At 58.3% G+C, this 13,556-nt stretch overlaps 1 protein-coding gene across 1 annotated transcript in view; it reads right to left on the bottom strand.

Moving 5' to 3' along the window:
* Window positions 1-12,617, bottom strand: part of zcchc4 (zinc finger, CCHC domain containing 4) — a 46,041-nt gene extending 33,424 nt beyond the window's left edge. Inside the window, exons 1-5 of the mRNA XM_079257596.1 lie at window positions 12,442-12,617; window positions 12,067-12,185; window positions 7,990-8,069; window positions 7,496-7,768; window positions 235-315 (exon numbers count right to left, since the gene is read on the bottom strand). Of these exons, the coding sequence (XP_079113722.1) occupies window positions 235-315; window positions 7,496-7,768; window positions 7,990-8,069; window positions 12,067-12,185; window positions 12,442-12,511 (623 nt within the window). The 5' untranslated portion in view covers window positions 12,512-12,617. The remainder of the gene's footprint in view (window positions 1-234; window positions 316-7,495; window positions 7,769-7,989; window positions 8,070-12,066; window positions 12,186-12,441) is intronic.
* Between the last annotated feature and the right edge of the window lie 939 nt (window positions 12,618-13,556).

Raw genomic sequence — 13,556 nt, 5'->3', positions numbered from 1 at the left:
TTCATTGATGTCTTTCTAACACGTCTCTCAGCAGAAAGTCTGCTTAACAAAGACGGGGGGAACTTTATATTTTATTTGGATCCAATTAACTTCCCGGACTCTGACAGGTAATATGTAGAGCATTACTACGAAGTGGTAGCTTAGAAAAAGAAACATATACGTGATGTGTTGCATTGACATTCGGATGCAGGGGAGACAACAGGAGACAGCAGGGACCCACGATGGGCAACTTGCCTGAAATCAATGTCCAGCAGTAGACTCGTCATTTTCTGGTGTTTTGGCTCCAAATTCCTCAGTTTGATCAGTTCCTGAAGCCTGAAGCAGATGACAACCGTCAATACAAATTAATCAATACAGATCAATGCAAACTGCTTCCAAAGGTTTCAATTCTAACATGGAACATTGAACCTGGAACATGTCAAATGTAAAGTGTAGCAAACTGCTGTCCATATGAAGCCTTTTCCTCATGATTAATAAGATCAAAGTAAACCATCAAGTATTCTGAGCTTCTGTGTTGCCATAGTAACAAAACATCCTCTAAGTCCAGTGTTTGGTGGATTATTTGTTCACCTGTTGACTATAAATCAGACACTGTAGAAAATTTTTATAAGGTTTTGTAAAAATAAAAATAAGTTTTATTTTTAGCACATTACTTTTGAAATGAAATCCCAAAGTTTTACAATGAGCAGAATAAAAGCCACAATAAATAAAAAAATTATCAGTAATAGAAACAGAAACAACAGCACCAAATAACAAAATTACAGAAATTGGCCATAAGAAATTGTTTTAGAAAGGAAAGCTTTCAGTCCTTTCCTCAAGGAGTCCTGGGGGGCATTCCACAGGCGGTTCTTATCGTTTTAAATCGTGTCCTGAGCAGGAGCAGGACACCGGTGAAGGTGCCGTTTGGCTGCCCGGGTCCCGGTGGAGGTGCCGTTTGGCTGACCGGGTTCCGGTGAAGGTGCCGTTTGGCTGCCCGGGTCCCGGTGGAGGTGCCGTTTGGCTGCCTGGGTCCCGGTGGAGGTGCCGTTTGGCTGCCCGGGTCCCGGTGGAGGTGCCGTTTGGCTGCCCGGGTCCCGGTGGAGGTGCCGTTTGGCTGACCGGGTTCCGGTGAAGGTGCCGTTTGGCTGCCCGGGTCCCGGTGAAGGTGCCGTTTGGCTGCCCGGGTCCCGGTGGAGGTGCCGTATGGCTGCCCGGGTCCCGGTGAAGGTGCCGTTTGGCTGCCCGGGTCCCGGTGGAGGTGCCGTATGGCTGCCCGGGTCCCAGTGGAGGTGCCGTATGGCTGCCCGGGTCCCGGTGGAGGTGCCGTTTGGCTGACCGGGTTCCGGTGAAGGTGCCGTTTGGCTGCCCGGGTCCCGGTGAAGGTGCCGTTTGGCTGCCCGGGTCCCGGTGGAGGTGCCGTATGGCTGCCCGGGTCCCGGTGAAGGTGCCGTTTGGCTGCCCGGGTCCCGGTGGAGGTGCCGTATGGCTGCCCGGGTCCCAGTGGAGGTGCCGTATGGCTGCCCGGGTCCCGGTGGAGGTGCTGTTTGGCTGACCGGGTTCCGGTGGAGGTGCCGTTTGGCTGCCCGGGTCCCGGTGGAGGTGCTGTTTGGCTGACCGGGTTCCGGTCAAGGTGCCGTATGGCTGCCCGGGTCCCGGTGAAGGTGCCGTTTGGCTGCCCGGGTCCTGGTGGAGGTGCCGTTTGGCTGCCCGGGTCCCGGTGGAGGTGCCGTATGGCTGCCCGGGTCCGGGTGGAGGTGCCGTTTGACTGCCCGGGTCCCGGTGGAGGTGCCGTTTGGCTGCCCGGGTCCTGGTGGAGGTGCCGTATGGCTGCCCGGGTCCGGGTGGAGGTGCCATTTGGCTGCCCGGGTCCCCGTGAAGGTGCCGTTTGGCTGCCCGGGTCCCGGTGGAGGTGCCGTATGGCTGCCCGGGTCCGGGTGGAGGTGCCGTTTGACTGCCCGGGTCCCGGTGGAGGTGCCGTTTGGCTGCCCGGGTCCTGGTGGAGGTGCCGTATGGCTTCCCGGGTCCGGGTGGAGGTGCCATTTGGCTGCCCGGGTCCCCGTGAAGGTGCCGTTTGACTGCCCGGGTCCCGGTGGAGGTGCCGTTTGGCTGACCGGGTCCCGGTGGAGGTGCCGTATGGCTGCCCGGGTCCCGGTGAAGGTGCCGTTTGGCTTCCCGGGTCCTGGTGGAGGTGCCGTATGGCTGTCTGGGTCCCGGTGGAGGTGCCGTTTGGCTGACCGGGTCCCGGTGGAGGTGCCGTTTGGCTGACCGGGTCCCGGTGAAGGTGCCGTTTGGCTGTCCGGGTCCCGGCGAAGGTGCCGTTTGGCTGTCCGGGTCCCGGTGGAGGTGCCGTTTGGCTGACCGGGTCCCGGTGAAGGTGCCGTTTGGCTGACCGGGTCCCGGTGAAGGTGCCGTTTGGCTGCCCGGGTCCCGGTGGAGGTGCCCTTTGGCTGCCCGGGTCCCGGTGGAGGTGCCCTTTGGCTGCCCGGGTCCCGGTGGAGGTGCCGTATGGCTGCCCGGGTCCCGGTGGAGGTGCCGTATGGCTGCCCGGGTCCCGGTGGAGGTGCCGTATGGCTGCCCGGGTCCGGGTGGAGGTGCCGTTTGGCTGTCCGGGTCCTGGTGAAGGTGCCGTTTGGCTGTCCGGGTCCCGGTGAAGGTGCCGTTTGGCTGTCCGGGTCCCGGTGAAGGTGCCGTTTGGCTGTCCGGGTCCCGGTGGAGGTGCCGTTTGGCTGTCCGGGTCCCGGTGAAGGTGCCGTTTGGCTGTCTGGGTCCCGGTGAAGGTGCCGTTTGGCTGTCTGGGTCCCGGTGAAGGTGCCGTTTGGCTGTCCGGGTCCCGGTGAAGGTGCTGTTTGGTTGACCGGGGTGAGATGTTGAAAGAAGTACGTTTTTTCCAGATTGAGGTGACTTTAAAAGGATAGGTGGGGTCAAACTTTACCTCGAGGGAGAGGAATTGTTTGACCTGTGCAATATAGAAAACGCCTATATTCGTCATATTGGAGTATCCTGTTGTCACCCAGGTGTTTTTAGCTGTGGGCGGGGTTTTCTCCCTCCTCCTCGACTCTGTGCCGCTTTGCACAGAGAGTTAAAGCAAGCGCACCTCGTTACGTACATAACGTGAGCTACGTGCTACGTCATGAGAGGCAGCGTGGAGCCACTGTTGCCAACTTGGTGACTTTCTCACTAAATCTGGCGACTTTCTTTGTGAAAAGCAACAAATCTAGCGACTTTTACCGGAGTTATTGGAGACTTTCCTGGTGTTTTGGCAACTGACTTTAAAGCGCATATTGTAAAGTTATTGTTATGAACGAGAGTCTCTCCCCGTCCTAAAGCACTCAGTCGCTCCGGCTGCAGCTGCAGCCAGTCAGAGGAGCAGAGAGGACTCCTGCACGACTCCACCTACAGTCACAATGAACAGCCACATCCGCCACTGATCCCGCTCTGGATTACAGAGTGGGACGTAAATTACAACGTTTTTCACGTCACGCAAAAATAATTCATTCTATTTGATTACATTCACAGCCTCTGTCACTTACTCACCTCATCCACTGTGTGTGACACAAGCATATTTATCTAGCTCCTCATGTCTCTAGAAAGTACAGAAAGCAGTGGGAATCAAATCCTGAATTAAAAGCTGGCTGAAGCCGTTTATTGGAGACGATACGAGGACATTCTGCCTGTATTATAAGACTGATTTCTACGCTAAAATCTGCGATTAATAAAAATACACGACAACTCAAAAACGTATCCATAAAGCAAAGCCTTATAATAGTTCATCATTTGAAAAGTCCCCCCTAGAGCACCTATTTTGCATTTATTACATCATGCAAAGTCACTTTATTTTGTTTTAAAATGACATGTTTCTGCCGCTGCTTTAACTGTTCAATAAATACGGTTTTGATCAATTTGCTTCATTAAAATTTCATCCTTTTGGCATGAATGTTTAAAATCAGCATATCTTAATGTAGTATGAACAATTGTGTTTTAATGGAGACACAAAATCATCTCACTGATGTGATTGTATGCACCAAAGCATTCATTCAAGGCTAAGGTAAATATCGAGATATATATCGTATATCATGACATGCCATAAAAATATCGGGATATTACTAAAAGGTCATATCGCCCAGCCCTAGGGTGGGTGTTCCATTTTAAATGTTTTTGAGCCATTTAACAACAGGAAGTTTAGATCCACATCTTTATCTCCTCTAGGAGGAGCTGAGACAGGAGACAGAGGATTGGGGGATTTGTAGAGCTGTGTGTCATCAGCATAGCAATCAAAGTTAATTCCATGCTTACCGACGATACTGCAGAGGGGGAACATGTACCAAGTGAAGAGGCAAGGACCAAGCCCTGGGGGACCACAGGTGATAGTGTGAGGTCTGGATTTAGTGTCTCCTAAGACCACGTACTCGGTCCAATGAGTGAGGTGGGAGTGGAACCAGAACACGGCAGTGCCAGTGGAACCAGCGCATGGAACCAGTGCAGGGCAGTGCCAGTGGAACCAGCCCAGGGCAGTGCCAGTGGAACCAGCGCAGGGCAGTGCCAGTGGAACCAGCGCAGGGCAGTGCCAGTGGAACCAGCCCAGGGCAGTGCCAGTGGAACCAGCCCAGGGCAGGGCCAGTGGAACCAGCCCAGGGCAGTGCCAGTGGAACCAGCGCAGGGCAGTGCCAGTGGAACCAGCCCAGGGCAGGGCCAGTGGAACCAGCCCAGGGCAGTGCCAGTGGAACCAGCCCAGGGCAGGGCCAGTGGAACCAGCCCAGGGCAGTGCCAGTGGAACCAGCCCAGGGCAGTGCCAGTGGAACCAGCCCAGGGCAGTGCCAGTGGAACCAGCCCAGGGCAGGGCCAGTGGAACCAGCCCAGGGCAGTGCCAGTGGAACCAGCCCAGGGCAGGGCCAGTGGAACCAGCGCAGGGCAGTGCCAGTGGAACCAGCCCAGGGCAGGGCCAGTGGAACCAGCCCAGGGCAGGGCCATTGGAACCAGCCCAGGGCAGGGCCAGTGGAACCAGCCCAGGGCAGGGCCAGTGGAACCAGCGCAGGGCAGGGCCAGTGGAACCAGCGCAGGGCAGTGCCAGTGGAACCAGCGCAGGGCAGTGCCAGTGGAACCAGCGCAGGGCAGTGCCAGTGGAACCAGCCCAGGGCAGGGCCAGTGGAACCAGCCCAGGGCAGTGCCAGTGGAACCAGCGCAGGGCAGTGCCAGTGGAACCAGCCCAGGGCAGTGCCAGTGGAACCAGCCCAGGGCAGGGCCAGTGGAACCAGCGCAGGGCAGTGCCAGTGGAACCAGCCCAGGGCAGGGCCAGTGGAACCAGCCCAGGGCAGTGCCAGTGGAACCAGCCCAGGGCAGGGCCAGTGGAACCAGCCCAGGGCAGTGCCAGTGGAACCAGCCCAGGGCAGGGCCAGTGGAACCAGCCCAGGGCAGTGCCAGTGGAACCAGCCCAGGGCAGTGCCAGTGGAACCAGCCCAGGGCAGGGCCAGTGGAACCAGCCCAGGGCAGTGCCAGTGGAACCAGCGCAGGGCAGGGCCAGTGGAACCAGCGCAGGGCAGTGCCAGTGGAACCAGCCCAGGGCAGGGCCAGTGGAACCAGCCCAGGGCAGGGCCAGTGGAACCAGCCCAGGGCAGGGCCAGTGGAACCAGCCCAGGGCAGGGCCAGTGGAACCAGCCCAGGGCAGGGCCAGTGGAACCAGCCCAGGGCAGGGCCAGTGGAACCAGCGCAGGGCAGTGCCAGTGGAACCAGCGCAGGGCAGTGCCAGTGGAACCAGCGCAGGGCAGTGCCAGTGGAACCAGCCCAGGGCAGGGCCAGTGGAACCAGCCCAGGGCAGGGCCAGTGGAACCAGCCCAGGGCAGTGCCAGTGGAACCAGCGCAGGGCAGTGCCAGTGGAACCAGCCCAGGGCAGGGCCAGTGGAACCAGCCCAGGGCAGGGCCAGTGGAACCAGCCCAGGGCAGTGCCAGTGGAACCAGCCCAGGGCAGTGCCAGTGGAACCAGCGCAGGGCAGTGCCAGTGGAACCAGCCCAGGGCAGGGCCAGTGGAACCAGCCCAGGGCAGGGCCAGTGGAACCAGCCCAGGGCAGTGCCAGTGGAACCAGCGCAGGGCAGTGCCAGTGGAACCAGCCCAGGGCAGTGCCAGTGGAACCAGCGCAGGGAACCAGTGCAGGGCAGTGCCAGTGGAACCAGCGCAGGGCAGTTTCTGTGCTTTGGGAGGGACAGAAACCATTTTCATAGAGACTGAAGGATTTATGGTGAAGGTAGAGCTGGATGGAGACAACTCTGGAAATGAATGGTAGGTTACAAACTGGTCTGTAATCTGACAGGATTTCAGATCCAAAGTGGGCTTCCTGAGGAGGATATATGAGGGTGGACAGAACAATGCTGTTTTCCAGCGAGTGGTAGTGAGTTTTCAGTGGACGGATTGGGGCGGGTGGAGGGGGCAGGTGGATGGTTTTGACTTGCAGACGATGTTGTCGACCTCCCGCTGTGTTGTGAGGAAGAAGCGCAAGAGTTGTTGTGTGTTGGGTGTCGTGCGAATGTCAAGGTGGGCGTGGTTCGGAGGTGAGAGTAAAGAACGGATGTTGTCCATTTTTCAAGTGAAGAACTTGAGAAACCGGTTACAATTTAATCTGTGTGGTTGTGGAATGAGGAGATATGAGGTTTTAGAACAGTAGAAAGCAGTTTCTTGTGTTGCTGATGAGTGTTGAGTCAGGCTCTGACCGGTTCTGGAAAGTGCTCTTGCATAGCAATTACGATGCGCCTGACAGGCCAGTATGCAGCGTCAGGCCAGATGGTTTGCAGATCCGCTTTAGGAGCAGGAGTAGAGCAGGTAACTGAGACGGTTTGGGTTGTTAGCAGAGCATGAATGCCCAGGATTGAAGTGAATGGTATGGATGTCAGAGATTAAAGTGGGATGGGGCTTTGGGGGACGATAAATGAGGACTACTGTTGTTGAAAATGTTTTTTTGCAACTGAAAACCAGACTTTCAAGTGAGCCAGTGTGGGACACAGACACTGGGAACGGGTCAATGTTGCTGTGGTGTAAGACAGCAAACCCAGGATCCAGGAGAGTTATGATGGATGGCAACTACACCAATAAGTAATCCACAGCTACCACAAGGACGGTAATCCATAAATCCACTTGAAGCTAGATGTTGTCCAGGGTCCGTGGAGACCAGAGGCTCTGGGTGACAAGAGTAGCAGCGACCGCAGCTAGCACAACTGGAAGAAGCGGCCGACATTGCCCCTGGCAGAACCAACCATGGAGCTCCAAGATGTCAGCCCTGATACACTCCAGCTTCATCCACCCGGTATTGGAACGAGGATAAGAAGCTGGAGCAAGGCTATGGTAAATACCAGACACCTAACAACGGACAAAGTACTGCAAAGTACAATCTACTTTTTCCTGTGGTGATTGCACATAGTACAGCTGCAAACAGCCTGCCTGCTGCACTGCCAGCCTTTTCACCATGTCTACATGCTGCAGTCTGATTGGCTGCTTGGACATTAGTGTGAACAGGTTCAGCTCCCTCCTCACCTTGGTGTCCCCACACACAGCACCTTCCTGTATCCCAGAGCGACGAAGGTGTCCAGCAGGAAGTGTGCGCTGCGGTCGGTGAAAAGGTACTGGGCGTTGCTCTTCTTGTTGTCCAGTGGACGCAGCAGGACGCTGGGTCGCCTCAGCTGGACGGCGCCGATGGAGCAGCTCTGATGGTCGGCGTGGAGGGATACCTCAGCAGGCAGCAGCAGTAGCTGGCAGTCCTCACAGAACGTCCGTTGTTCCGCAGGCAGACTGAGGAACTGGACAAACCTGGTAGAAACACAGGTAGAGATAACTCACCTGTCAGGACGGTACTACTTCCTGTCAGAACGGTACTACTTCCTGTCAGGATGGTACTACTTCCTGTAAGGACGGTACTACTTCCTGTAAGGACGGTACTACTTCCTGTCAGGATGGTACTACTTCCTGTAAGGACGGTACTACTTCCTGTCAGGATGGTACTACTTCCTGTCAGGATGGCGCCGACCCACCTCCTGCAGAACTCCTGCTGAGTGAATGGGGGTCTCTCCTTCTTCTCTGCCTCTCTGGCCAGTCGCCGGGCGTCCGACACCTTGCAGGGAGAAAAGGTCCTGGTCACCCGGGTCCACCGGTAGTTCGGCTGCAGACACCTACCCCTTCCTGTCTTCTCCATTAACTAAAATATAACCAACCAAACGCAGTGAGGGAGCTCCAGAAAGGCCTGATGGAGACGTCGTCCAGCCAGACGTCCAGCCAGACTTCCAACCTGACGTCCAGCCAGATGTCCAGTCAGACGTCCAGCCAGATGTCCAGTCAGACGTCCAGCCAGATGTCCAAGCAAACTTCCAGCCAGATGTCCAGCCTGACGTCCAACAAGTTGTCCATCCAGATGTCCAACCTGACGTCCAGCCAGAAGTCCGACCTCACGTCCAACCAGATGTCCAGTCAGATGTCCAGCCAGATGTCCAACCACACATCCAGCCAGTCGTCCAACCAGACGTCCAGCCAGCCGTCCAACCAGCCGTCCAGCCAGACTTCCAGCCAGATGTCCAACCTGTCGTCCATCCAGATGTACAGCCAGTCGTCCAACCTGATGCCCAACCATACGTCCAGTCAGTTGTCCAACCCGACGTTCAACCAGACGTCCAACCAGACGTCCAGCCAGTCATCCAGCCAGTCGTCCAGCCAGTCGTCCAACCAGACGTCCAGCCAGTTGTCCAACCAGACGTCCAGCCAGTCATCCAGCCAGTCGTCCAACCAGACGTCCAACCAGACGTCCAGTCAGTTGTCCAACCCGACGTTCAACCAGACGTCCAGCCAGTTGTCCAACCAGACGTCCAGCCAGTCATCCAGCCAGTCGTCCAGCCAGTCGTCCAACCAGACGTCCAGCCAGTTGTCCAACCAGACGTCCAGCCAGTCATCCAGCCAGTCGTCCAACCAGACGTCCAACCAGCCGTCCAGCCAGACTTCCAGCCAGACGTCCAGCCAGATGTCCAACCTGTCGTCCATCCAGATGTACAGCCAGTCGTCCAACCTGATGCCCAACCAGACGTCCAGTCAGTTGTCCAACCCGACGTTCAACCAGACGTCCAGCCAGTTGTCCAACCAGACGTCCAGCCAGTCATCCAGCCAGTCGTCCAACCAGACGTCCAGCCAGTTGTCCAACCAGACGTCCAGCCAGTCATCCAGCCAGTCGTCCAACCAGACGTCCAGCCAGTCGTCCAACCTGAGGAAAGTGTCGCCCCCTGCAGGCAGGAGGAGGAAAGTGTCGCCCCCTGCAGGAAGGAGGAGGAAAGTGTCGCCCCCCGCAGGCAGGAGGAGGAAAGTGTCGCCCCCCGCAGGCAGGAGGAGGAAAGTGTCGCCCCCCGCAGGAAGGAGGAGGAAAGTGTCGCCCCCCGCAGGCAGGAGGAGGAAAGTGTCGCCCCCCGCAGGCAGGAGGAGGAAAGTGTCGCCCCCCGCAGGCAGGAGGAGGAAAGTGTCGCCCCCCGCAGGCAGGAGGAGGAAAGTGTCGCCCCCCGCAGGAAGGAGGAGGAAAGTGTCGCCCCCTGCAGGCAGGAGGAGGAAAGTGTCGCCCCCTACAGGAAGGAGGAGGAAAGTGTCGCCCCCCGCAGGCAGGAGGAGGAAAGTGTCGCCCCCCGCAGGCAGGAGGAGGAAAGTGTCGCCCCCCGCAGGCAGGAGGAGGAAAGTGTCGCCCCCCGCAGGCAGGAGGAGGAAAGTGTCGCCCCCCGCAGGCAGGAGGAGGAAAGTGTCGCCCCCTACAGGAAGGAGGAGGAAAGTGTCGCCCCCCGCAGGCAGGAGGAGGAAAGTGTCGCCCCCCGCAGGCAGGAGGAAAGTGTCACCCCCTGCAGGCAGGAGGAGGAAAATGTCGCCCCCTGCAGGCAGGAGGAGGAAAGTGTCGCCCCCTACAGGAAGGAGGAGGAAAGTGTCGCCCCCCGCAGGCAGGAGGAGGAAAGTGTCGCCCCCCGCAGGCAGGAGGAGGAAAGTGTCACCCCCTGCAGGCAGGAGGAGGAAAGTGTCGCCCCCTGCAGGCAGGAGGAGGAAAGTGTCGCCCCCTGCAGGCAGGAGGAGGAACGTGTCGCCCCCTGCAGGCAGGAGGAGGAACGTGTCGCCCCCTGCAGGCAGGAGGAGGAACGTGTCGCCCCCTGCAGGCAGGAGGAGGAAAGTGTCGCCCCCTGCAGGCAGGAGGAGGAAAGTGTCGCCCCCTACAGGAAGGAGGAGGAAAGTGTCGCCCCCTACAGGAAGGAGGAGGAAAGTGTCGCCCCCCGCAGGCAGGAGGGGGAAAGTGTCGCCCCCCCGCAGGCAGGAGGAGGAAAGTGTCGCCCCCCGCAGGCAGGAGGAGGAAAGTGTCGCCCCCCGCAGGCAGGAGGAGGAAAGTGTCGCCCCCCGCAGGCAGGAGGAGGAAAGTGTCGCCCCCCGCAGGCAGGAGGAGGAAAGTGTCGCCCCCCGCAGGCAGGAGGAGGAAAGTGTCGCCCCCCGCAGGCAGGAGGAGGAAAGTGTCGCCCCCTGCAGGCAGGAGGAGGAAAGTGTCGCCCCCCGCAGGAAGGAGGAGAAAAGTGTCGCCCCCCGCAGGCAGGAGGAGGAAAGTGTCGCCCCCTGCAGGCAGGAGGAGGAAAGTGTCGCCCCCCGCAGGAAGGAGGAGGAAAGTGTCGCCCCCCGCAGGCAGGAGGAGGAAAGTGTCGCCCCCCGCAGGCAGGAGGAGGAAAGTGTCGCCCCCTGCAGGAAGGAGGAGAAAAGTGTCGCCCCCCGCAGGCAGGAGGAGGAAAGTGTCGCCCCCCGCAGGCAGGAGGAGGAAAGTGTCGCCCCCTGCAGGCAGGAGGAGGAAAGTGTCGCCCCCTGCAGGCAGGAGGAGGAAAGTGTCGCCCCCTGCAGGCAGGAGGAGGAACGTGTCGCCCCCTGCAGGCAGGAGGAGGAAAGTGTCACCCCCTGCAGGCAGGAGGAGGAAAGTGTCGCCCCCTGCAGGCAGGAGGAGGAAAGTGTCGCCCCCTGCAGGCAGGAGGAGGAAAGTGTCACCCCCTGCAGGCAGGAGGAGGAAAGTGTCACCCCCTGCAGGCAGGAGGAGGAAAGTGTCGCCCCCTGCAGGCAGGAGGAGGAACGTGTCGCCCCCTGCAGGCAGGAGGAGGAACGTGTCGCCCCCTGCAGGCAGGAGGAGGAACGTGTCGCCCCCTGCAGGCAGGAGGAGGAAAGTGTCGCCCCCTGCAGGCAGGAGGAGGAACGTGTCGCCCCCTGCAGGCAGGAGGAGGAAAGTGTCGCCCCCTGCAGGCAGGAGGAGGAAAGTGTCGCCCCCTGCAGGCAGGAGGAGGAAAGTGTCACCCCCTGCAGGCAGGAGGAGGAAAGTGTCACCCCCTGCAGGCAGGAGGAGGAACGTGTCGCCCCCTGCAGGCAGGAGGAGGAACGTGTCGCCCCCTGCAGGCAGGAGGAGGAAAGTGTCACCCCCTGCAGGCAGGAGGAGGAAAGTGTCACCCCCTGCAGGCAGGAGGAGGAAAGTGTCGCCCCCTGCAGGCAGGAGGAGGAACGTGTCGCCCCCTGCAGGCAGGAGGAGGAAAGTGTCGCCCCCTGCAGGCAGGAGGAGGAACGTGTCGCCCCCTGCAGGCAGGAGGAGGAAAGTGTCGCCCCCTGCAGGCAGGAGGAGGAAAGTGTCGCCCCCTGCAGGCAGGAGGAGGAACGTGTCGCCCCCTGCAGGCAGGAGGAGAAAAGTGTCGCCCCCCGCAGGCAGGAGGAGGAAAGTGTCGCCCCCTGCAGGCAGGAGGAGGAAAGTGTCACCCCCTGCAGGCAGGAGGAGGAAAGTGTCGCCCCCTGCAGGCAGGAGGAGGAACGTGTCGCCCCCTGCAGGCAGGAGGAGGAAAGTGTCGCCCCCTGCAGGCAGGAGGAGGAACGTGTCGCCCCCTGCAGGCAGGAGGAGGAAAGTGTCACCCCCTGCAGGCAGGAGGAGGAAAGTGTCACCCCCTGCAGGCAGGAGGAGGAAAGTGTCGCCCCCTGCAGGCAGGAGGAGGAAAGTGTCGCCCCCTGCAGGCAGGAGGAGGAAAGTGTCACCCCCTGCAGGCAGGAGGAGGAAAGTGTCGCCCCCTGCAGGCAGTACATGCCCCGCTTACCTTTTCATCCTCCCACTGGAAAAAGCTGCAGTCTTTTCTGTCTCTGCAGGCTGAACATGCATAAAACCTGCTGTCCTTGCCGCCTCCTCTGCTGATCTTCTGGAATAATAAAGTTGGACCTGGAAAACACCACGTGACCTGATTAGAGACTGAAAACAACCAATCTGTGGCGGATCAATCCGTCATGCGACATGTTTGCGGTGTTTTCCATCAGCAGAACCAACTAAACCGCCTGACTAACACCCACACGTCGCTGTCTTCCTGTGTTTAATGTTCCTGGATGGAATGTTCCTGTCTTTAATTCTGTTTTATTAAACGGAGCCTTTAAACACCAAACAGCAGGTCGCGTGCAGGCTGCTGAGGCGCGCGCCTCACCGTGGGGACAACATGGCGCCGTTACACCGCTCTCCGGGAATATCACCTCTATTCCCAGACTTTTCTCCATGTCTTCAACAAGTGTCAGCTAAATACTATCATAAATACTACAATAAATACTAAATACTCTGAAAACGGCACCGTTCTGCCTGGCAGGCGCGCGCCATGTTGCTTCCGGTCGCGCAGATGTGACGTCATCACAACAAAGTCTCACAAAAACAAACAAAACAGAATTTTTTTTGGATCTTTGAATCTCTGACCCATTGATGGTCATATACATACATACATACATACAGCTCCGTATTATCACTGGTCCGGACCGGTTCCCAGTTAGCACTGGTAACATGACTAAAACGGCTGATGACGTCATCAAACTTCCGGCAGCTTAATTGTGAAAGTTCAAACCGGAAGTTGTTTGACTTTGTAGGTCCAGCTTGACGCGTTCACGTTCCGACAGCGCGCGCCCACACCCAGCTGCACCGTCCGCCGCAAAGAGGCAGCGGCTGCAGTGGAGCCCACGAAGGACCGTCCGACACGCAGGATTTTACTCTCTACGCCCCCCACCCCCATCCTGCTGGAAGACGGAGGCTCGCGCATCCTCCATGTCCAGCAGGGCTTGCGCTGAGCATCATCTGACTGCAGAGGACGCGTGACAGGGACAATGAGCAGCACCGGTAAGACCAGACAACACGCTGCTTGTTATTTCTGTCCGTGCGCGTGCTGTCCGTGCGCGTGCTGTCCGCGGCCACGCCGTTTCTGCGACGACATGATAGGATGTGAAGCTGTCACGAGGTATGGATGTCCTCGTGATGCAGATGTGAGTTCAGCGGGATGCTGGAGTCCTGCAGCCCAGTTAGATGCTGGGGACATGTCCTGAGTGGAGACACACCTGTCTGTCCCAGAGGACACCGAGCCTCATCAATAACCCGCCGTTCCCATCAGCTGATCAATATTTATTATAGATGCTGGAAGGAGATCCGCTCTACAACTTATATAGACAGACAGACAGACAGAGAGACAGACAGACATAGAGACAGACATAGAGACAGACATAGAGACAGACAGAGAGACAGACAGACAGACATAGAGACAGACAGACATAGAGACAGACAGAC

This window comes from Telmatherina bonti (genome assembly GCF_933228915.1).
Source record: "Telmatherina bonti genome assembly, chromosome: 18".
Lineage (NCBI taxonomy): Eukaryota > Metazoa > Chordata > Actinopteri > Atheriniformes > Telmatherinidae > Telmatherina > Telmatherina bonti.
Note: the sequence above shows the minus strand (reverse complement) of the source record. Positions and strands in the feature narration are given on the sequence as shown.